General features: G+C 50.7%; 1 protein-coding gene across 1 annotated transcript in view; it reads left to right on the top strand.

The window, feature by feature from the left end:
• The window catches only part of LOC101655499 (T cell receptor alpha chain MC.7.G5-like), a 673,376-nt gene that overhangs the window by 646,289 nt on the left and 2,634 nt on the right, over nucleotides 1-24,453 (top strand). The window contains exons 4-5 of the mRNA XM_045288152.1: nucleotides 11,112-11,162; nucleotides 23,847-24,095. Of these exons, the coding sequence (XP_045144087.1) occupies nucleotides 11,112-11,162; nucleotides 23,847-24,095 (300 nt within the window). The remainder of the gene's footprint in view (nucleotides 1-11,111; nucleotides 11,163-23,846; nucleotides 24,096-24,453) is intronic.

Genomic DNA, 24,453 nt, shown 5'->3' with positions numbered 1-24,453 from the left:
AGTAGGGAAACTATTGTTACCACAGATCGTTTGTCCCTTGAGATCCAGCCTCTGAGGACCGACTGCCCAGCCTAGACTGCTGGCTGTCCAAGAAAAAAGAATTCAAGACTTGTGAGCCCTCTATCCCAGTGCAGATGAGAGAGGGGCTGGGGACACAGGTGCCAGGTTCTCATAAAGGACACCAGCACTGTGTGGGTGGAGGCTCATCTCTGGGGAGACTGTATTTTGGAAAAGGAACCCGGCTGACCATGTGGCCTGGTGAGTGGCAGTTTCCTACTTCGGTGAGGCGGTGCTGGGAAGAACCTGAGAAGGGTGGTGGCTGTACTTCTTGTCTTGATCTGACTTGGTATGAAGGGAATATGTGAGTGGCCTCTCCTGGAAGACTCCTCACCCTGGGTAGCCTGAGATGAGGAAGCAGAGGGGTGCATTGAAAGCGTGGGTCCCTTTTAGGAACCCAAGAATCTGAGTGTGAAAAGAATTCAGAGTAGATTGTCGGTTCCCACCAAAGGCATAAGAGCATGTGAGACATCCCAAACACCCACTCTGCTCCACACTCTACCCTTGGGGGAGGATAGGGCCTCAACGCACGGGGAAGCCGGCTGAGAGAGCAGGTTTCCAAGGTCCTGTGGCTCATGGCAAGTTCCTGGTCAGAGGCTCCGATGACTGCTGTGCTCCCTTCTGCAGAATGACCTCTTTCATCCTGCTGTGAAAACTTCCAGGGATGGGGGGGGGGGGGTGTTGTTCCTTTCTTTCCCCCAAGAGGCTTTCCCACTCTTGGTGTAGCCTCCCCTGGAGATGGACTTGAGATGACCCGAGGGTCTTAAGTTCTGACACAGATAAAGGCTGATCGGCAATGCAGCAAGGAGGGCTACTGGGAGGCCCATTCTCTCTATGGGGCCTTGTCTGGGACCAAATTCAATGGAGCACCCTGTGAGCAAATGCATCCTTATGCATATGAGGGTGTCCATCCAGGACTTGTACTAAAGGTCTGAAGTGACTACCTCTGAGGGGCCGAGAGCTTTGAAGGTTTCTGATTCTCAGGTCTTTGTGGGTCAAAAGTGGCCAAGTGGGCCCCTGAATGAGGTTCTAACTGAGAGCTATTGTCCTCCCAGAATCAAGTTCAAACAGCGAAAGCAGGGAAGTGAATTCATATATGAATGGGCTAGGCCAAAATATGTGCCCCTTTTAAAACTTTTCTGCTTTCCAAAGTGGTGTATCACTTGGAGACAGATCACTCTGAGTGTCGCAACCCCTCCCCCCTGCCGGGCATAAGACAGGTCCTTTGTCCTGTCACAACCAAGTGTGACTTCCTTGGTCGCTATGGTTTTTGCTGGGCCTCAAACCACTGTGTGACTAACACTGCGGGTAACAAGCTACTTTTTGGAGGAGGAACCAAGGTACTGGTCAAGCCAAGTGAGTACCAATTCTGTTTCTGCCATTGAAACCAGAACCCCGTCCTCAACGCTTAGTTGAATCTGCCTCAAAAATGTTGATGGTTGCTCTTTTGTACAAACACACAAATGGGCACGAATTCTCTGAGGATGGAGTTAGTGCCGTGTCTTATTCCCCAGGGTCTGTCTTCGCAGGTCCTCATCGCCATCGAGTTGACTTCAGCTCACCCCACTGCCATCGAGTCTGTTCCGACTCACAGTGACCTTAAAGGGATAAAGTAGAGCTGCTCCCATTGCATTTTTCAAGGCTGAGAATCTTTACAGGAGCAGAAAACCCCATCTTTCTCCCATGGAGAGGCCAGTGGGCTCAAACCCCTGACCTTGTGGTTAGCAGTTCAATGTGTAACCCACTATACCACCCCACCCTTTAAGAGAGAATGCATGGCATTTCTCTTTAGAGTTTCTAAGACTGGAAATCTTTATGGGAGCAGTCAGCCTCATCTTTCTCCCCTGAGGCAGCCTGTGGGGGTTGAACCACCAACGTTGTGGCTAACTGTCCAACCTTTAGCCCACTAGACCACCTGGCCTTCTTAAGAGAACCAGGAAAGAAGAAAGTTTCTTTCCTTGTTTCTTCTCATGTCTTAGCTGATTATCCCAAGAGGCAAGGGAAGATACAAAGCAATGATTGCCTCAACTGAAAATGATTATGCAATGTGACCACTGTCACAACAGAAGGGCAAGGATCCTTGTTTTCTCAGATTCTGTATATTGCTGCCTGATCCAGGCTGCAGCCTGTATACTCCTCATCTTGATTCATCGCCTCGGGCCCTCCTATTTCCCAATTAATGTGGCTGAAATATCGGTAGTCCTTAGCTCCTGACTCACAGAGAGTGTGAGGATTCAAAGGACCCTGCTATGAAAAAAGATGGAGCTGGGGTTTTGTGGAGGTGGAAGTTTATTTTGTTATTGTGGACTTCGTTATTGTTCTTTTTTATTAGAGGAGAAATACTCAAAAAGCAAGGTGATAGAATCAGTACATGAAAGTGTACAAATAAATGAGTAAGGCATTCAACAGGGGCCATAAGTCCATGCAGACCCTGAAATGGCAGCTGTCCAACTCTGTGACCATGGAATAGATCACACCAGCTCTCTAAACCACTGTTTTTCATCTGGAACGTGGAGATGAGGATTCCAGCCCTGCCTAGCTCAAGGGATTTTGTGAACCTCGAATGAGATAATAGATATAAAATTTTCTTGGGAAAGATACAAGCTAGCCAGATGATGCGTGATTTTTTTTAAATCAGATTTTATGCAAAACTCCATTGTGTAAACTTGAAGGTGGGCGTGCTTAAAGGACTTTGGCTACAGTAGACAAAAGAGTTGGGTTTTGGAATGAGACTTGTCACATCATGAGGAAAAGGAACATGACCTCTCTTGGAGGTCAAAAACCTGGCTGGTTGACCTACATCACTTAAGAGACAACTTGGTGAGGCCAGGGGTTTATACTCCAGGGTCCCTGAGGGTCCCCTCCATCCCAAGGAGTGTGTGTAAAAGAGGCTTTCAGTGCACCTAAATATGTGCTTAGGCTATGATGGATTGGGGTTTACCCACGTCAGAGCACCCTGGGAGGACTTCTTCGCTTGACAATGAAGCACCTTCGGGATTTTGTAGTGAAATGCATCTCTGTGGGGTTCTCGGGTATTCAGAAGATGGTGTTTGGAAGGGGGACCGTGGTGAAGGTGGATCTGTGTAAGTACTTCCGTAAATTCTGCATTCTATAATTAGTTACTAAAATGAGTAGTAAAGTTCCCTGTAACTCCAAGGGCGTTTTCTTCTAAATGCCCTCAATTTGTCTGCATCTTCACGGGGAGCACGGCGCTTTCCAGACTTTCCCCTTCCAACTGTAAGCGTTCATTCTGCTTCCCTGGAATTGCCTGCATTTTCATTGCTTGCAAGCTTCGTGGAGAAGCTGACTGGAAGACATCCCCTCGGCTCAGTGTCCAGCCTCATCAGAGCAGCCCCAGCAGGGATGCCAACACTTTCTCTTCCAGTAAACTTCCTCCTACCACTTGATGCCCTCAATGGCCAGGGCCACAGCACCCAATTGCACAGATAACATCCCAAAGTCACTTTGCAAAAGCCTCTATCTTACTTTATCTTTCCTACCCAAGAAGTTAGGTGCCCTGGGCACCTAACGAGCTGTATTGGACTGCGGATCCGCAAGGTCCGCCGTTCAAGCCGCCAGCCAGCTCTGTGGGAGAAAGACGGGCTTTCTACTCCTGCAAAGAGTCCGAGCCTCAAATTCGTAGGGGCGGCTCTACCCTGCATTATAGGAGCACCTGTTGACAGTGAGTTCAGTTTTCGTTTCTAACCCAAATGTTGCATGGCAGAACCAGATCTAACACACTAGGAGGGCAAAGGTGTGATCTAAGTATCCATCGTTGATGTACTAGGGGGGTTGGAGCCAGATGTGGATCTTTGTGGTCCTCGATTTGCTCGTGTGTCCATGGGGCTGAAGACTAACTCCTCCATGCCTGAGCCTCACTGGTGCATCCCAACAAGCTCCAACACGCTGCTGTCCCTGGCTGCTGCCTCTCTCCTTACCAGCTGGGTTTCTCACGGGACATTATATTAGCTGTGTCCTTTTTGTTCGTTTGCTCCCCCTAGTCTATAAGCGTCATGAGGACAGGGACTGTGTCCCAGATGCTCTTTTCTGTGACCCCTCTGGAGATGCCTTATACACTGACCAGCATCTCCCCTCCCCGCTCATGAAATGACAGCACCCACCCAAACCTCAAATACCTACGGAGTTCCTATGGAGAGCCAAGGACGGACTGTAACTCTGTATTGTTGACAGTGGCATGGCAAGTAGACTGCGTGAGCCTCCAGGAAGTATTTGTAGGGTCTCGTTTCACTGTGCCTATCAATCAGGGAATACCCTGATCTTTGGGAAGGGAACCAGCATAACAGTGAGTTCCAGTAAGTATCTCATTATTATTGGGCCTAGTTCTTGCACCGAGCTGTAGTTTATACTGCAAAGATGACTAAACGCCTTTATAGTCTCTAATTCTGGAAATATTAGGATTTAATGAAGAATGCCATTAAAACAATTTTTTAAGTTGTTCCCCATCCCTACTCCTCCAAGCAGCCCCTATGTCCCACTCTGTCCTCGCATTTTTTTTTGTTGTTTAAGAAATTAAAGTGATAACGAAAATCTTCCATTCCAGGATGGAGGCAGCTTGCTAAACGCAGATAAAATGAGACGATGGACAGGTGTGCTGATTCCTAAACAAAATTGGGGATCAGCGCTGAGATCTTTGGGCGAGTAAAATGAGATTACTTGGTAAAATGTCCTCGGTCTTTTTGGAGGAACTAAGTGTCAGACTGTCTAGAAAATATCGCTTAGATCTGCTCAGGCTTTTCGCTACACCACTACTGGTGTGCCCTGAAAAGAGGCTTCCCCAGGCTTAGTTCCCTGGCTTAGTCTTTTTCCAGTAATAAAAAGCAGGGAATCCCAGCCCAAACTCCCATGCAGGAGGCTCGATGCATGATAATCACATTAATCTATTATCAAGGTAGCTCGGGCATTTTTGTCAGGCGCCTCGGTGCCGTGATTTATAACACATTCATCTTTGGGAGTGGGACCAGATTATCAGTAAAACCCAGTAAGTAGGAAATATGTCACTAAAGCAGGAGGCTTAATGTGGCTACTGAGGCCCATTGAACTTCCTGCAGTATTTGTAGGGCCCAAGTGTCAAGAAATTAATGGTTTATGCAGACTTTAAAGCATTCTGAGGTAGAAAGAAATCTAAAAGTAATAGCACGGAGGATAGAAAAATCTAGCTGGGGAGAGAGATATCCGTGTAGATGAACCAAAAATAACAGGCTCAAACCGCCCTGTGAGAGAGTTGATTCTGAAGAAAAAAGGCAGAGTTTGGCTGACTGCTTCCATGTCTCCCACCACCGGGTTGTGTGCAGGAGGGCATCTGGGTCACAACAAACACATTGATGCCACCTTAGAAGTTACGGTCCAGTTAGTGCGTGTGTAAATAGTGTGTAGATTCTTCAGTGCTAGCCCCTTGCACAATATCCCAGGAAACCTGCCCTAGGGGGACAGGGAAGGAACACGCAGAGCGCTTGCTCTAAAGTGAGCGCTACAGGCCATCAGCTGCCCCTGTCAAAGTAGGCTGACTTGCCAGGCCGGTCTGTCCCATGCCGGCTCTCACAGAGTTCACTGCCGTAGTGTTCTCGGGCGAGGTCCGCCAGTAAGACTATTTTAACATGAAGAGAATGTGCCTGTTCTTCGTAACATGCCCTTTCATGTAGCCCTCAGCTACGCTGGTAAAAAGCAGGCCTCTGCTACCAAAGCCCAGTGACTTGAAAGGAACCCTGGTGGCACATAGGCTAAGCACTTGGGCTGCTAACTGGAAGGTCTGTGGTTCGGTCCGAGGGGGGCAGGAGGTGGCAGTCTGCCTCCATAAAGATTGCCAGCCTTGCAATTCCTATGGGGCAGACCTACTCTGTCCCAGGGGGTCACTAGGGTCAGAATTGACTTGAAGGCCATGCTTCAAGCGACTTGGCTGCCACCCAAATGCACATGGCAAGGGGGGAGGAATCATTGTGTAAAGGCCTGCGTTACAGTGGGAAGGTTGGAGGCTTTCAAACGACCTTTGGAAGTGGAACAAAGCTCCTAGTCTTCCCAAGTGAGTCCTGTGTTCCAGCATTTCCTTGTCTTGTCTTCGCTGAGATTGTAACACTTGGAGCCCGCACTGAAGATGTGCTGCGCCTTCCTTGTCCTGGGAGCATTTTGAGACATTCAGCGAAAGGGATTGTGTGAGCGCCCCTTATCCATTTCCTTGCATTTCAATGGCTTTGTTCCATTCAAATTGCGTCCTTCAGAGCTTACCCTTATGGGAAAAGATATCGGCCTTATGGAAAACAGTAGGTTTGTGCACGATAAGGACGAGCGAATGGTATTTTCCTCCGAAGCTGGAGTAGATTGTGTGCCCTTTCGTCAGATGGAAGCTTAGCTTGGGGAGCAGAACGGGACTCAAGTGGGAACCAAGGCTCTCACTGAGCTACCTACCCAGCAAAAGCTGGGGGGCAGTCGGGGGAGGCCAGAAAGCAGTCTCTCAAACGGGTCTGGGTGAAATTCCAGGGAAGTGTCAGATTGATTGAAGTTCCGATTAGAGGAGACACTACAGTGGGAATCTAAAAATTGATAGCTGTAATAGAGATCAAAGAAGGGTCAGGTATATTTGTTGGATAGATAGAGTTGAAAATCAGGATTTTGATGGTGACAGACCCAGAGATTGAGCAGGTAAAGACTTCATTTTAGGCATTACACAGTAAATGCCCCAAATTCAAGTCAAACAACCCGGGTGTGTGTGGAATACAAAAAAGGAAGTCGAAATGTAGTTACCTTTGTAGGTCCCAGGGCCATACCTAGAGGGCGCGTGGGCTTGTGGGTGTTTTTGACTGACGAAGAAACACTGTGGGAATGATGGAGGCTACAAGTGGATCTTCGGGAGTGGAACCAGACTGCTGGTCAGGCCTGGTGAGTGGGATATCAGAGGGGTGATGAGAGCATTGAGGGAAAATGCCACTGTAGCGACAGGAAGGACTGTGTGATAAGGGTAAGCTGACGCTTGGGAAGGTGGGGCGGTGGATCTACTACCCAAGGTTCCGACAGCTATGCTAGCAAAAGAATCAGCCCCCGTCCAGCTGCAATCCCATGCTACAAAAGCAAAAGAGGATTCTTCTCTCCTAGATCTTCCTAAGATGTATCTGCTCCACGCTAACATGTCTTTGTTCCCCAAAGTTGTATACCATTGTTAGCAGAGATGGGCCAAGCTGCTTGCCTCCGACCCCCTGTCCCTCATTGGTAAAATCAGGGCATAATATCTAGCTTGAGGCACAGTTGTGTTCTGATAGCGGTAATGTAACCTACGTGAGGTCTTAGCCCATTTGTCCTGTAATAGGCTTTCCATAAATGATGGTTTTCATTCTCCTTCCCTGAGTAGATGTCACAGTTGAAAACCCCAACCCTGCAGGCCATTTTTATATAGGGATTTACCGTAGTGTGAATGCAGGATACAGCAAGCTCACTTTTGGAAAAGGGACTGTGCTTCTAGTCTCTCCAGGTAAATGTCCCCAATCCACCTCCACCCCTCTTCTCCCCAGAAGTTTCAGGCTTCTGCATATGCTCACTGCACTTACCCCACGGACGGCATCAACCGTGTTTCATCAGTGGGCCGTCCATGAATTTAACGTTGAGCCTCCATGTGGGACTTTGATCAATGGAAATAGCTGGCAGGAAAGTGGTAACTAACAGTCGAACTGATGCACTAGAACAGAATGCAGCAGAGACCACCAACAGCCTAGACCATGATGACAGACAAACCTGGTTTGTCCAGACATAGCCTGTCTTCCCGGGTCACTCCTATACTAAAAATCCCTAGACGTGCTTCACCTTCCTGTCTCCCTTTCTATCCTTGTATATGAACTTAGCTATGGAATCATGGGCGTGTGCAACACACTCAGCTATAGAAACCTGTCACTACTGAGAGTATCTGCTTATTAAAATGGAAAAGCCCCAAGAACACACTTCTTCTATCACTTGAAGTATTCAAAAAAATCCCTTTTAGAAAGGAAGTACTTGATAGCTGTTTGTTTCACTCAAAGTAAACACCCTAAAAGTCAAGTCGCCAGGCCAAAGAGACTATGTCCACGGCAAGTGGTGGAGAGAAAAACGCACAACACAGAGAATCAAATAGACCCAGATTTTGGTCCTAATGGCATGACCAGCTAGCAGTAGAACTTAGAACAGGTATCTTGCCTTCTGACCTCAGTTCCTCATCTGTGAATTGGGAAGTGGGCCTAGACAATCTCTCTGGGCCTCCAGCACTGAGGTGGTGAGCTCTTTTCTCATCTGGAGAAGTCAGCTACCTGTCTTAAATCCTGAATCTTTTCTAACGCATTAGGGTAGACTTGGGGAAAAGGATGAAGTGGCCGAAGGGGGTTTACTGTGAGGCATCAAACACTGTGGGGCTCGGGGGAGGAAGCGACAGGCTCACCTTTGGAAGGGGGACACAGCTGAAAGTGGAGCTGAGTAAGTATAAAATTCCAGGGCAATGGCAAAATGTATTCTGGAAACAGGGAACAGTGGGAAAGGAAGTGCTATTTCTGTGATCTGCATCGTATTTAGAATTAACTGTAATCTAGTGCTGAGGTAGTAAATATTGTGGCACTCAGATAAATCAGTGAAAGTACTCAAAGTTGAAACAAATGCATTTTCTTGGGGGATGGGATTTAGCAAACCGTTCAGACTTTTCCCCGGTGGGCGGTTGACGGCAGCTCTCTACAACCAGGGAGCTCTTCACACTAGAATGGAACTAACTGGAGACCCATCGGGCAGGGGGGAGCCTGGGGGGGAGCAACTGGAAGCCAGTCCCATGGCCATGGTCCTTTCTACTTCCGCTGCCAGTGAGTCAGAGGAGCACAGTGGGGGGAAGATCATGTAGGCCACTGGATCCAGGCCCCAAATAAGCCGCATCCATTCCATTCCAGAGACTGAGGGTCCTTTCACTCTAAGTGTTGTCCAGAAAGAATCTATGGAGTACAGAGGGGGAGGAAGCTCAGGGACTCCGGTTTTAGTTGGAATACTCACTTTATCTGGCCCCCGCTGTCTGTCATGTTTTTAATAGTCATTTATCCTTTATGTGCCTCAGTGTTGGATGAGGTAAGCTCTCCAAACAGCGTTAGATGAGAGAAGCTCTCAAAGCCTATGGTTCGAGGCTCTTCGTTCCATGCCACTCTCAGCTGTATCTGACTCAAGCGTTTTGGACACTTGAGAGTACTTCTTTGAAAAATCCTACCATCTTAAAGAAATAACCTACTTAATCAATAATCTAACTCAAAATATAAGTATTAACCACCAACTGAGTGCCTGCACTATGTCAGTACCATGCGAGGTGCATGACAGGGAGTGTTGCTTATCTTCAAACAATTCTATGAGGTCAAGGACAGCACCCCACTTTACAAATGAGGAAACTGAGGCTCGGATCCGCAATTGCCCACGATCCCTGGGTTAGCATGCGGAAAGGCCTGGGTGCAAACCCACGTCTGATCCCAAAGCCACGCTCCTCCTACTGCTCGATGTGACAGCGCGTGGTCCTGCCCTGGGCTTGCGCAGGAGCCCAGTTAAAACAGCCCGGGTGCTAACCAAAAGGGCAGTGGTTTGAACCCACCTGCCACTCTGAAGGAGGAAGATATGCGAGTCCTCCTGGGAAACTCTGTAGGCGCTTCTGCGGTGCCCTCCCTGCTCCCTGTGAGTTGGAATCGCCTGCTCTCAGGGAGCTGGGTCTTGTGGCTGGGCTGACGCAGAGACAAAGTCGATCACAGGGAGTAGGGAAACGCATGGAATTTTTCTTCCATATTCTTAGATGTTGTCATGGGCTACGGATGGAGCTCCATGTACTTTCGACTTGGAGACGCCATAATAATTCATCGGAAGGTGTCTCTGGCCTAATCAAATAAAGAAACAAAAGGCATGGAGGCTGCTGCAGGCGTTTGCCCCAGCTGAGAGAGGTGAGCAAGGAGCGGGCAGCAGCCACTCCCTTGTTGGCACACTCGTTTTCTCTCGCTATGGATAACCGATCTGCAAGTGCCTAGCTTGATGGTGAGCTATAGAAAAATGCCCCTGGGAAGGGTACTTCGGGCATTGCCAGGTCATAGAACGTTAGAGCTGAAAGGAAGCCGAGAACGTATTTAGTTCAGACCTCTTTCTATTTCTGAAAAGGAACTTAAAGCCCAGAGAGATGGGTGCGTTTTCCCAAACCATAGTCAATGTGAACTGGAGCGGGAACAGGAACCGGGCATCTGTTCTCCAGGACTGACTCTGGGATTTCTGGCTGGGGAGTTTGCCTGCTGATAGGTCAACGGGAGACGTTCCCGAGCAGGGGAGATAACAAACACGTGTGACCAGGCGGTTCTGTTAAAGTGTTGCTATGACCAGCACGGTCCTAGTGGGCCCTGGACCTGCTCTCCAGCTGTGGCCGAAGAATGGACAGAGAGGGACATCAAGCATTTTGTTATAGTACAAATCACTGTGGGAAACACGGGAGGCGGCCGATTGGTCTTTGGGACAGGAACACAGCTGTTTCTGGAAGCAAGTAAGTTCCATGGAATCGCCTGATTTGTCCCCTGGTTTGATAAATGTCTGTTTTCATTGGCTTGGCTTTTGTATTTGGAGGGTTTTGTTTTTGTGATTTGCCTGGCGTGGGCCACTGTCTAAATAAGATAAGTGGGCAATGATAGGGCTGCTTTCTATAGCATGGATGACTGTCATGCATGCAAGAAAACAGGATCAGCAGTCACATGTGTGGATGGATAAAACTCCACTCAGTCCTGTGTGCAGTTGAAAACCTGTGATGCCATGAAGGGCTCTTTGCCAGCCTGAATGTGAGCAGCATACGGGAGGTAACCCACTGCACCCACAGTGGGCATCGTGCTGGGTGTCATACGCTTTGGCATCTTGCCTTAGGAAAATAAAGGTTAAATAGCTAAATGGTCAGCCCATCCCAATTTGGTACCCATATACATGCTTGCGTGCACACGTGCGTCCCGTAACTGACTTGTGTGTGACTTAGGGATCCTAGGCTCTGTTGATACAAGACACGGCACCATTTTGTCTAGAGCTGTGTCAGAGTGGGAATACAGGCTTCCAGAAGCTCATATTTGGAACTGGCACCCGACTTTTGGTCATCCCCAGTAAGTCTGATCTCCAGAAATGTGTAGCCCTACTCCAATATTGAGTTTATATTCATCTACGTAGAATTTAGGCTAGTCCCTAACAGAATAGCATTACCATTATTACTACTTGTTATGATGTATCATAGACCTGCTGCTAACTTGGGATATACTTTTTTGTCAGGTTATTTTTTGCCTTTAAAGGGCAAAATCAGTGTTGGGATGTAAACAAAATGCTAATTTCTTTCGGAGTCGAATTTCTTCTTTGTTCCTGCCGTCCTGACCTCTCTGCGGAGGGCCAGTATGAGCCTCAGTGTGTGGGGTGTTAAACTGCCTCCTTATTAGCTCGCTTAGAAATGCTTCCTTGGTTTTTCTCTGCCTAAGCACTTTGATTTTCAGCTCACATTTACCCAAAGTATACTTAGCTTTTAACCTCTCTCAAAACTGGCCTCTTTGCCCCAATAATTGCATCTAGTAACAGTCAGTTGAATTCGGTAAATGATTATTAAGTATCATCCACAAGCCAGGACCCATAGTTGGTTTTAGAAGAGAGGGAGAGGGAAGAGATGAGGGAGAGAGGACTTGGGGAAGCCTAAGTTATGGCCCACAATCACAAAGACCTCCCAGACTTATCAGAGAAAATAAAACACTCCTATACTAAAAGTCTAATAAAGAAATTTTGTTATGAGGATGTGGCACGATTCCATCAGGCATTTCTGGGAAAGGATTAGAATCTGTTATCTGCGAAGATGTTTGGGTTTCTTAGGAAGAAAAAGCCCCCGTGCAGGGAGCAGCCTGGAGGGAGGACAGGGTAGGAGCAGGAAGGAGTCAGGCATGAGTCACTCAGACTCCTGTTCCGCCTGAGAAAACACAGCAACGGAGTCACACCAACGCACATGGTCAGTCTGTGTGGCCGCCCGGGACACGGAAGGTGCTCTTGCTTCTACTCTTTCTGGCTAAGGGAGAAGTACGTTTTGGCAAAGGTCGCCAAGAAAACAGTGCCTCCTTCTCAGCCGTGACAGATAAGGTGGGGAGACGTGGGTCTCCTCCCTGGTAGCTTTGGAAAATTGTACACCCACTTGGCCTTTTGTAGACAGGAGAAAGATGATGCTACTGTTTCAGAGACCCACAGGGGCAGGTCTGCCTTGTCCTATAGGGTCGCTCTGAGTCAGAATTGACTCGATGGCAGTGAGTTTGATTTGATTTGATTTGATTTGATGTGGCCTTTGTGGGAGGCAATGTTTTCCACCAAGTTTTGTCAAGACTTCTTTTCCCAGGGGAGAAAGGCAGGGGTAGGGGCTGGTATGAGTCAGAGTCAACTTGATGGCAATGAATTTGATTTTGACTTTTATTGATTGATTCATGGATTGATTTTGCTATGAAGAAAATGAAGGGCAATGGGTAGCAGTGGGCACTGGTGCTGTTTGCCCCCATGGGGGAGGCTCCTTCGAGCTCTCATGCCGCCAAGGAATAGTTTAGGGGCAGCCTTAAGTTCCATGTTCCTGATTTCCAGCTTTTTAGAACCACCGTGATGGGTCTGTGTTCCCCAGAAGAGGGTGAGCGAACCCAGGACCTTTTTGTAATGTCCTTACTCAGTGTGACTCTGGGAACAACAGATACACTTTTGGAAAGGGCACCCAAGTGTTGGTCATACCAAGTAAGTAAGCTGGGGTCCTCCTGTGCTGAGGGTACCCCCACCCCACCCCACCCCTGGCCACCTCATCCACCCTACTTCTGCCCCTGGTGCGGGACAGCTCCGTACCATATTTCCAGGCATGGGGGTATCACAGGCAAGATTCTTAGATGGTCCCTGACTCAAACCTTTGCCTGACACGTCTTTCCTCTACCCTCCCCTTCTGCCAGCATCTCCACTGACCACGATCCCATCCTTGGGTTTTAAGTTGAACAAAGGACCACGGAAGTAAGCATTGGAAGGGACACGGGGGGCCGTCTGGTTCATGTTATAGCGAAAGCCTGGTGCCCAGGGTCAGAGCCACTTGCCAAAGGCCATGCTGGTGGTCAGCACAGAGCTGCAGCATGGCTCCAGCCCCTCACTGCCACCCCTGAACTGCACAGCCCGATTCCAGGTGGTCAAGAGGGAAAGTGGTTAACTGACACTGAGCTGGTGCCCACTCATGGAAATCTCTACGTAACAGAAGGACACATGGCCCGGCCATGGCCTTCTCCAGACACCCTGCTACTGCGGCGGGCAATGAGCAGCGCGGCTAACCACAAGGTCAGCCATTCAGCCGCACCAGAGGTCCTCTCTGCGGGAGAAAGATGAGGCTGTCTGCTCCTGTAAAGATTGACAGCCTCAGAAACCCAAAGGGGGCAGCTCGACTCTGTCCTGTCGGGTCGCGAGGACTCAGCATTGACGGGACGGCCGTGAGTGTGGAGATCTGGGGTGCCATTCTCCAGGGTGCCTGGGGACACACTGGTCAGGTATTCAGCTGCACACCAAAAGGTGGGCCGTTTGAAGTCTGCCATCTGCTCAACAGGAGAAACATAGGGGACTCTGCTTCCATCCAAACGACAGCCTATTCCTAAGCAGCAGTAGTTCCACTCTGCCCTAGGGGGGGCTCCGAGTCAGAAGCAACTGGGTGGCAAGGGGGTCAGTTTTTAAGTACCACCCTCCCACTCGCCGGTATGTGCGAGCCCCTTGTTGTAGCGATGTGCCCAGCCATCTCACGGAGGGCTTCCTTGGTTTTCGGTGAGCTAACCTGTTCTTTTCTGGCGATTGATTGGCTTTTCCTGATGAGGTGTGCAAAGCGAGCCAGACGAAGAGGGAATGGTGCAAGCACAACACAGGAAGGGCCCGGATCCCGTTGGGAGTCTTGCCTGGGACAGGAATAGCCAGAGACCTCCCACAGGAAGAAGGGTGGGAGGGGGGATGGTCTACGCTTCGTCGAAAGAGAAAGATGAGAACAAGGAGTGTCAAGGAGAAGCGTCAGCAAAAATGGAGTCTCCCACCTGCTCTTCATCCTCGGTGTGTGTCCAAAGACCTCACATCGGACCAAACCTAACAGACCCTGAGGTCTGTCTCTAGCAGGCAGGCTGATGGCAATATTGGAGGATTGGGGTGGTGGGGGGGACAGTTATGACAGTGCTTCTCTGCTGGCATGCTGACAGGAAAAGGGGGGTCCTGAGGACCTGAGTAGCTCTCCAGCCACCAACCTCCAGCTCCCACCAGCGGCCCTCCACCCCAGACAGCGGAGGGAGACAGCCCACAGCTCTGGGATCATTGTCTCTTTCCAGTGCCGCTGGGACAATTGGTAAAGGGTTTTGTCAAAGGCTTCCCTTGCTGTGTGCATCAGCAGGAAACACCAGACTTACCTTTGGAAAGGGGACCAGCCTAATCGTTCACCCATGTGAGTACTGTCGGACTGGCCGAGGGGAAGTTCGCAGGCAGAGGGGGGACTTCGGCATGACAGCATGGTCATGAGAGCAGCTGAGAGGCGGCCTGCTCCCGGCTAAAGGAATCCTTGGCTGGCAGGAGTGTCCTCGTGTGTCCCCTCCCATGGGCTAATGAACTGATGGCAGCTGTGTTGGGCAAGGGGCTGTGCAGCTCCTTCAGACAACTAAGCCCCAGGTTTTGGAAAAAGAGACTGCACCCTGGGTTAGGGTGCTGAAGCAGAATTTTCTATTTCGCCCCCAAGGGGTCTGCCATGACCGTCAACCTGATGACTGAGACTTTTTCCACCACCGCTTCAGATCCATGAGCTAGTCTGTTCCCTAGCTTCAAAAGCAAAACAAAGCAAACGCGCCATCCAGTCGATTCCGAGTCACGGCACCCCTAACAGACAGAGAGAACTGCCTCTGGGGTCTCCAAGGCTGCAACTCTTTCCAAGAATGGGAAGCCTTGTCTTTCTCCCTGCCCCATAGACTAAAGCAACCCAATTAATGTTCTGGAAAAGGTGGTCGGTCCGTGACAGGTGTCCTCTGGCAGGTGTCCGTTAGGGTAAAGCATTGCTGGGAATCATGATTATGCTAATAACTCATATACACTGCCTTCCTGGGGGCCCTGGTAGTTCAGTGGTAGAATTCTCCTATGCCAGGACCTGGGTTTGATTGCCGGCCCATGTGCCTTATGCACAGCCACATCTGTCAGTGGAGGCTTGTGTGGAACTATGATGATGACCAGGTGTCCTGGAGCTTCCAGACTAATGCAGACCAGGAAGAAAGGCCTGGTTTTCTATTCCAAAACTCAGATAAGGAAAACCCTATGGAGCACAGTGGTCTGATCCACAGCCAGTCAAGGAAATGGCCCAGGACTGGGCAGTGTCTTCTGTTGAGCACGAGTCACCCTCAGTCAGGGGCTGGGGCCAGAGCAGCCACCAACAGCTAACAGTGAAGGTCTGCTAGGGCCAGTGACCATCTACCCTTCAAATGGGTTCTCAGTTGATATGCACATCCATATTTAGGGAGCCCACTGCCATCTGGCCTAGTCCACCTCATAGCAACCCTGTTTATGGTTTCTGGAGCCTTTTAAATCTTTATGTGAGCCGGTGGCCCCATTCCCAAGGACTGGCAGGTGTGCTTAAACCATCAGCCTTTCGTTGAACTGCTGTTCAACGCCTACTCAGAAGTGTCGCCCGGGCTCCTTATCCCAGGGAAAGGCAGGAAGTATGTGCCCATCGTAAAAGTGAAGAGGGAAAGGTTTGGGCAGATAACTTGCCCAAGATCACCCAGCTAGGAAATATCAGATCTGTTTGACTCGAGGGCCATCCTGTTAGCCAGGCCACTACACTGCTCCCACCATCCCCCTACTCGCAGGCCTCCCGTGTAGGCACAGTCCATACCTCAAGGACCCCCTGCTTAGTCTTTGTTGTCTCCATCCTAAGCGTTTCTGACCAGAGTGGCCCTGGAAGCTTTGGTGGCGGGCCTGGCATTGCTAACGAGATCAATAAAATCCCTAAATTGGGTTGGCAAGAGTCAGGCATGGAAGGGGGAGGCGTAGACACCAAGGAGCGCTTTTTACTGGCTATAAAGAGATCTGGAAAAAGAGGAATTTGCCATCAAAACCATGGAACCAAAGACCCACTGGCCACCAAGTCAACACCCATCATCGAGATCTCTTGGAAGCAGGGTGCTGGGCCTTGCTTCCGAGGTGTTTCTAGCCGGGCTCAAACTGTCAACCTTTTGGTGAGTAGTTGAGCACTTGGTTGTTTATGGCACTCAGGGACTCAGACACCCCAGAGGGGCTGTCTCTGAGCTTTGTTCCCTGAGGCGGAGACGGGACAGTTGTGAGGGCGGCACAGGCAGGTGGGCGTCCTGGGTGGCAGAGCGTGGGTATTTGTACGGCTTTGTCACAGAGTGGGCCACGGGCAGTAGAGCAGCCACTTTTGGCAGTGGAACCAGACTCCTAGTGACGCCAAGTAAGTGCCTGGCATTATACTCTGGCCAAAGACACAGCAAGTGCATTCACTCTGCTCTCTTCAATGATGAATCTGTGCTTCCTGAACTCATGTTTCCTGTTTCATCATGAGCTGAATGTTTTGAAATGTGAATTCCCAGCCCCGGGCTCAAGAGCAGTGTGTTTTCCAATGGTAGTCATTGCCCAGGGGAATTGACCTTTTCCTCATTACAGGCAGGCTCCTTTGCTGTTTCTGGATTTCTCGGAGACAAAAGATCTTTATCCAAAAAGAAACGGTGGCTTTATTTCTGTAACCATCTCGTTTTCATAAAAGGAATTAATTCCACCTCCTCAAGCCCACCCCACCTACCCCCGCCCCTGCACACTGGCTGCGCTCTCACTCCCGGTCCCAATGGGGAGGCGTGGGGAAACCTCGCGTCCAAAACACTGCAATGAGAACCAGGGCAGGTTTGCAAACTGGAGCCATAGAGAAGTCCAGGAAAAAGGGAGCAGGCCTCCTAAGAGGAGGTGGAAGACGGGGCTAGGTTTAAAATGGACTAATGTTGCCTGGGTTTCTTCAGTCAGCAGATATTTATTGAACATCTCTTATGGACCAAACCCTATGCGAGGTACAGAGAAGGGGGCAGGAAAGGACGAGCAAGGGGAGCGGCAGAGTCCCTGTCCTCTAGGGTCTGGGCGTGGTTGGACAGGCACCTCGACCAGAGCCCGTGTGACCCAGGCGGCAGGGGAGGCACACCTGTCGCGATAAGGAAGGCGTGCCGAACCTGCTATCCTCGTGGCAGGTCCTTACCCGTATCTTCCACTGCGCCGTGGGCTCTGAGAAAGCAGGGCCCGCTCTTCTTCATCCTTCTGTCTCTGGAGTCTGGCACGGTGCTTAGCACAGAGGTGTCGCCGAACAAATGGGTATTTCGAAACTTACCCCCAGCTAGGAAAGCCAGGGAATGCCTGGAGGCGGGCATCATTTTTATTGTTTTAGAATCTGCGGCTTTAGACATTAGCGAGTCTTCTCCCACGGAGAGAATTATTAGGCCTCACCGCAGGGAGATGACAGAAGCCATCCCTCGATGCATATGGGGGCGGGGGGGAGTCCAGTTCTCCCGGGGAAAGCCCCTCTGGGTTTCTCTGTTCCCGTGTGCGCTCCATCGAAGCCTCGTCCTGCAGTGGGTCGGGTTATGAATCTCCAAAACCCAGCCAGTCGTGGACGCCCCCCCAGCCAGCGCTCAGAGAGATGATGGCTGAAAGCGGCAGCGCTGTCCTGACAGAGAACAGGGAAGGGTGTGGGGTCATCAGTGCTCACCTAGGAACCCAGTGTCTTTGCTCCCTAGACCACCCAGAAAAGCGGCTGTTCGAAGGAAATGCTTCTCCGCTCAACAGTAGAGTCATTTTTCCCTTGGCAAGGCTGGAAGGCCAATAAATTCACATGTGGGGACGGCTTCAAAGTCACCAGGGTTCCCAGGAGGTGAACCCTGCCAAGCAGCTCAGGGTGTGTGGTCCTGCCTCCCGGTCGCCTCTGGGTCTGCCCTGGGCTGTTCCAGAAAGCAGCGGCCGAGCCTGCTGCTCAGAGGGCCGCCTGGTCACCATTGCCCTGACAGCCGCTAGCATCCTTGGGGCCCTTCGTTGCGTCTGCGGAGGTGAGGGGACCCTCAGATGGAGAGCACAAAGCATTTAAAGGGTGAAAGTTTAGGTGCTTGGAACTCGACTGGAGACCTGGAGGGAATATGTGTCTACATGGACATCCACCCCCTGGTTATTCGTGGGTTCTTTGAATGCAGAGTTTGAGAAACTGCATTTCTTTCCTGGGGGACTCCTCGGAGCCTTTTGAATGCTGCTAGGGTTGTCGGTCTTTAGAATTAAAATGTAGTCTATGGCACTTTCTAAATTTACTTTGTATTTAAAATCACCTTTGCTGAAAAGAAGTTAGAGACAAGAGCGCTGTGAAATTCTTTCTGAGACCCTAATTGTCTAAAGCACTCTCAAACTTTGGGGGATTGTTTTTTTTCCCCCATAGCTATGACAACCCTAATCTTAGACCTTTCCAGAAATAGGTTCTTAGGCCCTCTGCCTCTCTTGAATCTTAAACGCTTCATAGCAAGCCTCCTTGTGTACTGGACGTGAATATTCCTACCGCAGTGCCCAGCTCTCTCTTTCTCGGCCCTCCAAGAATGACATCACTGACGCCCTTTCTAAAAGGAGAGTCCTTCACAGACTTCAACCCATCATGAAGCCCTACCCTAGACCTTCCCTTTCTTTCCAGTGCTATGAGTGTTTTCCCTCAAGGGTCATTTCCTAGTGAATCCCTGGCTCATCTCCTGACTCTTCCAGTTTGCCTCCTTGACTTTCAGTTGTGAAAGCCAGTGGACATCCATCCTCCAGAAAGTCTTAGCCAGCTCAAGGGCGGCTCTGAGGACCGACCAGCTCAGCGGGCCTGCTACACAGAAAGCGGAGGAATGAGGACCCTATGGGTCTGGCCTCAGCTTTAGGAAGGGATGAGAGGACACAGATGGGAGGCAGAGCTGCCCCGCCAGCTGGTCCTGGCGAGGCTGGGGTTCTTGTAAAGCGCCCTCCTGTTGTGCCTCATCTAGCGGCTACAACAAGCTGACCTTTGGAGCAGGGACCAGGTTGTCGGTGCATCCATGTGAGTAGGACCACGCGAACGGCCAGGGCTAAAGTAGCTGACGGTTTGTCCGTGAGAAAACAGGCAAGGATGGCCGGCCAACTCGGGGACATGTGCCATGCACCAGCTCTCTTGGTGACTTGGAATGTCCCCATTTCTCATCTGACAGACAGAGGCGCCCAAAGCCACTGGAGGCCATGACAGGCGTACAAAATAATTTGCAGAAACATAAAAAGAGACCCAGACACTGGGTGCTTTGGAGCGAAGCTGATAATATCAGCAGCAGATAATCGGGACATTCAGGATATTAGCTCAGTGCCCTTGGGGGGAAGAGATGAGTTCATGGCAAACACAAATTCGCTTTCATTGTAGCAGGTCGCTGCATTTCCTGCATCGGCTAACGAGTAGGTACCAAGATGCCTGCTCATAAAATCTTACTCTCTGGAATTTAATGGAGTTTTGGACCTTCTCCCAAGGGCAAAAGGGACCCAGACCCCTATCCGAAGGACTGTGGTTGTTTTTGAGACAATGCCTGCTATACAGCCAGTGATATATGAGAGCTTGATAAAATCATGCTAGTAGTGATTATTGTTGCCACACCGCTATCAAGATTCACTAGGCTAAGGTGTACATTATTATAAAAAAAAAAGGCAGGAACAGCTTCCTGGGGAAATAGGAGCGCTAAGAAACAGACACTCAGGGAGCCATTTAAGACGGTGCTCAGAGACCCTGGGAATCCCAGTAGGTTCGAATCAGGGCGGTTATAGCAAAGCCGTTCCCTGCGGTGGGGATACAGCAGTAACACCAAGCTGATCTTTGGAGCAGGCACCAGAATGAGGGTCCAGCCAAGTAAGTTGACTGGGGCAAGAGGGGACAGCAACCACACGTGCTCCTTTGCCTTACATGCTAAGTGGAGCCCAGGTGTTTTCTGCTGAAGGACCCGAGGGACTATTCCCACCCATCCCCAGAAAATCCTCGCACCCAGCACTCGGTGCTGTGGAGACATTATCCCTCTGCTGGGACCTTGGCGATCACAAGGCAGGTGTTGGGAAAGTAGTCCTGGGCCTTCCAAGAGAGGACCCAGGATACGGCTGCCCTGAAACAGAGGGTTGTGCATTCTAAATTCTGAGTTTACTGACATCACAACCTCCAGCCCAGGCCCCAGTGGCCGGCTGGGGCAGGAGGAGACAGATTGCACCCCCACAAACAGTATCTAAACCCCCAAAGAGTGAAGGCGCTGCATCTAGGGAGTGTGCCCCTGTGGGAGCCCAGGGCTTCTCGGACTTAAGGAGTAGGTAGACAGGTCCGTGGAGTTTTGGTAATGGTGTCGCCTGCAGTGTGAATACTGGAGCCATGACTGGTAGACTCGTATTTGGGAAGGGGACCCAGGTGACCATACGATCTGGTGAGTCATATACTAGGTGGCACCATTTGTAACCCCAGGGGCCACGGTCAGAATTTTCTCCCTGGGAATATTAGCTTTGACTCTGGTGATGCCAACAGTGGGCGTTATTGCTAATTGTCTTACAGAGGCTTCTGTGAGGGGGGAAGGGGTCACTATCGGTCTTGAATATCTGTGTTTCCCTAGGCCAAACACATCCAAGCTGGACTTTAACAATCATTCAATGAATAGTGTTAAAGGCCTTCGTATCAGACTGAGTCTAAGGAAGGGAAAGACAGAGAAGCCTGACCTGTGCCCAAGTAGTAGAAAAACTAGCCAAGAGCTGTTGCAAAGTCAGTGCCGTGAACACTGTTTTAATGTTAGCCAGTTGATGGTGTCCACAAACACAACAGAGACGTTTCATGTGGTGGAAAGGAATCGTTGAGCCCTGCTGAGGTAGACGGTAAGAGCGCAGGCGAAGAAAAGCAGGGAGGGGCGTTCCAGACATGAAGAAGGGCAGGCTCTTAGGAATGAAGATGGCACCTGCATTGGGGCCACAGAGAATCGATCATCAAGTCAGATAGGAGGTGAGGCAAAGAAGATAGCTTCTTAGATAACGGAGGGGCAAAAGGAATACCACAGCCTTCCAGAGAATTGGGGCCTTATGAGACCCAACAGGGTATCATTTGTCCAAAAACAAAGGTCAGAAGGCAGGGTGGGTTAATGGAAGCTGGGCGTCCAAGGAGGAAGTAGAAGGGGGCAGTTATATTGAGGGTACAGCAACTAATGTCACATGACAAAATGTGCATAAATTGCTGAATGAGGAACTAATTTGCTCTTTAGACTTTCACCCAAACCACAATAAATTGTTCAAAAATGAAAGAAAGAGAAGAGAAATCAGCACTCATGAAGCAAAGAAATTTCATAGAGGGGGGTGGGGGTGGGAGATGGTGAGTTCAAGAATTCAAGCCAAGGCCAAATCCACTCGGAAACTGGGAATCCTACTTAGACATGCCAGCCAGATGCCTCGGTGTTGTAGTTTAGGTGCCTCCCGGTCCGTTGCGACTCATAGCGACCCTGTGTACAGTAGAGCAGAACACTGCCCTGCCCGGCACTGGGCCCTCCTCTCGATCAAGCCCATCAGAGCAGCCACTGTGTCTGTCCATCTTGCTGCGGGCCTTCCTCTTTCCCGCTGCCCCTCGACTTTCCAAAGCATGGTGTCCTCCTCCAGGGACTGGTCTCTCCTGCCAATGTCCAAAGTATGTGAGATGAAGTCTCGCCATCCTTGCCTCTGAGGCGCGCTCTGGCTGTCCTTCTTCTGAGACAGACTGGTTTGATCCATTGGCCATCCATGGTACTGTCAGTCCTCTCTCTGGCACCGTAATTCAAATGCCATCAGTTCCTCCTGTGTCTTCCTTATTCCATGTGTTGGTGAGAGAGGTCAGTTCCCCACGGACATCTTATGGGGGGCGGGAGATCCCAAGGTTTCTGTAGAGGAAACATTGGAAGTGGTACACAGATGCTACCTCCAAGCTGCAATTTGGCAGGGGAACCCAAGTTGCCATTACCCCTGGTGAGTGTGCCCATACTCGGCACCTATGCTCGTGGGTAGCCGGTGCTCACCAGAGCCTCAGTGGGACTCAGAGTCAGTGTGGTAACCCCCATTTCTGGGTTCCCAGTGCCTGACTACAAAGCCCAGATTCAGTGGCAAAGGGGCTTTCCCTCACGGCTGCGCCCCTGGGGGTCTAAAGCACTCCAGCGTCCAGACATGTGTTGCTGCGTGGTTTTGAATTAAAATGACGTGTTAGGCCCGAGAGTGGCTGAATTTCCACATTTAAAACTTGATTCCGTCTTGCTGAGGCCATGGAGCACTTTATCCTCTGCCTTCCCCTCCGCCTGCACACCCGCTGAGCCCCCTGCCCAGCCCTGACCAGGGCAGCCACTGATGACCGACTCATCTGTTGGGATGTGATGAGCCTGCTGATGGCCTCCTGTCTCGCTCCTCCAGTGAAAGAGAGAGCCTTGGGGGCCTTACCCCCACAGTGATGCCAGCCTTCCCCTTCCCCTTGGGTATTTGGAGAATAGAAGGGAGGAGGCCGAATCCTTTGGGCCAGGGCTCTTTAGCTCTCTCAGATAAGACCAGGGAACCCACTCTATGCTCTGTGACTTTAGGGGCCTCCTGCTACCAGGAGATCTGCATCGGAAGGCTGGGCAAAGGGCCGGTTTCCCTGGTTTGGGGTCCAACTGGATGCCCGTGCCCCCAGGACCACCCTGGCTGGCTTAGCAAGGTGGGGAGTGTGTGCCTCTCAGGGTCTGAGAAAACTCATCCACACAGCCAGGGGCCTTGGGAGCTGAGACGCACAGGGGCAGGAAGCTCTAATCCCAACCCTGCTGTAAACTCGCTGGGTGGCCCGAGCCTGTTAATCCTCCCAGCAAACCTCTGCTTCCTCTTCTAAAGGCAGGAGGTCTGAAAGAATAAACAATGAGAATCACATTAAAAACACCAAATCCTACGGAAATGCTGAAGAATGATTCCCAGCACTAAGGGAAAGCCTCCAGCAACTCCCGCTTCCTGGGGTGAGGAGAGACTGTGGCTGGGAGCAGCACGTTGCCGTGGCAACGCCCGGCGAGTCTTCTTAGGGACCACCACCACCATGTGCTCCGTGCTTTACAGTTTGTTAAATATAATGTTATCTGGAGCCTCACTGGGTTCTCAGCAGAGCCGGGAAGGTAGAGGAGGGATGAGACCTTCTGAGTCCTGGGGCCTGGAGTGACCTGCTGCACGCCCCATATCTAGGACCTGGTCAAACCAGAGCCTGGACCCGGGTGTGGTGATTGGTAGTCCAAACCCTTAGCCTATGAGACAGAAATCTCCTGGTGAGGCGATAGGTATTTCAGCAGAATGCCAGCATATCCCCAACCCCCGCCTCCTAGGGAAGCCCCGCCTGGGGAGAGAGGCCACCTGGATCCCGTGCTGCCTGGTTGTCCTTGCTTGTGTGCTTTTCTATTCGCTCTGGCCCTTGTCGGAGGTGTTTGGTTGTTTCCTGGGCCTCTTGAGGTTTGGGAGATGTCCCTATGGAGTGGCAGAAAGGGTGGTGGCATTCAGCACCAGCATCTGGGAGTCCTGAAAGGAGAGCTTGGTCTCTTGGCCATGATTCGTGGCTGTGCCTGTCCCTAAGTCCCAATCCCTTGCGACTGACTGCTTCCTAAAATGCTCTTTCCCATCTGACACTTCCGAACATAACCTGGAGGCCCCTGACTGGCACCACCATGGGCAGGGGCATGCACGGAGGGAAGCGACGGCATCTTCTAACCCCATGTCCTCTTGACCTACAGATATCCGGGACCCTGCCCCTGCCGTGTACCAGCTGAGGAGCCCCAAATCCAACAGCATCGTCTGCCTCTACACCGATTTTGATTCTCAGTCCAATCAGTCAACAGACTTGTTGAAGTTGGACACTGAAACGTTCCAGTCAAACCAAACCACGCTGGACATGAGGTCCATGGATTCCAAGAGTAACGGCATCTTGTTCTGGAACAGTCGACCAGATTTTGCATGTAATAACAACTCTAATAAGTCCTCAGGTCAGTGAGGCGGAGGGTTTGGGGAAGCGGTGTCTCCCCACGTGCAGGGGCCGGGCTCTATGCGAAGCGCAAGTCCGTGGGATATAAAATAGACTCTGGTGGGGTCTCAGCCTCATTGCCTGTCTGAAACCTGCCTGCCTTCTTTCCACTAAGAATCAGCGAGCCTCATCCTGGCGGTTGACAAATGGCAAATGAGGAGAAGGAGGTGGGAGAGGCCCCAGGTCCAGCCCAAATCTCCAGGGCCTGGGATTCCCCCTCCCCACCTATGTATGGGCTGTTTGCCCCTGAATATTCTCCCAGGTCCCAATGCTCCTTCTTCAGGATGCTCTCCTCTCTCTCTCTCTCTCTCTCTCTCTCT

The sequence above is a fragment of the Echinops telfairi genome, unplaced genomic scaffold (genome assembly GCF_000313985.2).
Source record: "Echinops telfairi isolate 266 unplaced genomic scaffold, ASM31398v2 ScPeMD7_18;HRSCAF=68, whole genome shotgun sequence".
NCBI lineage: Eukaryota > Metazoa > Chordata > Mammalia > Afrosoricida > Tenrecidae > Echinops > Echinops telfairi.
Note: the sequence above shows the minus strand (reverse complement) of the source record. Positions and strands in the feature narration are given on the sequence as shown.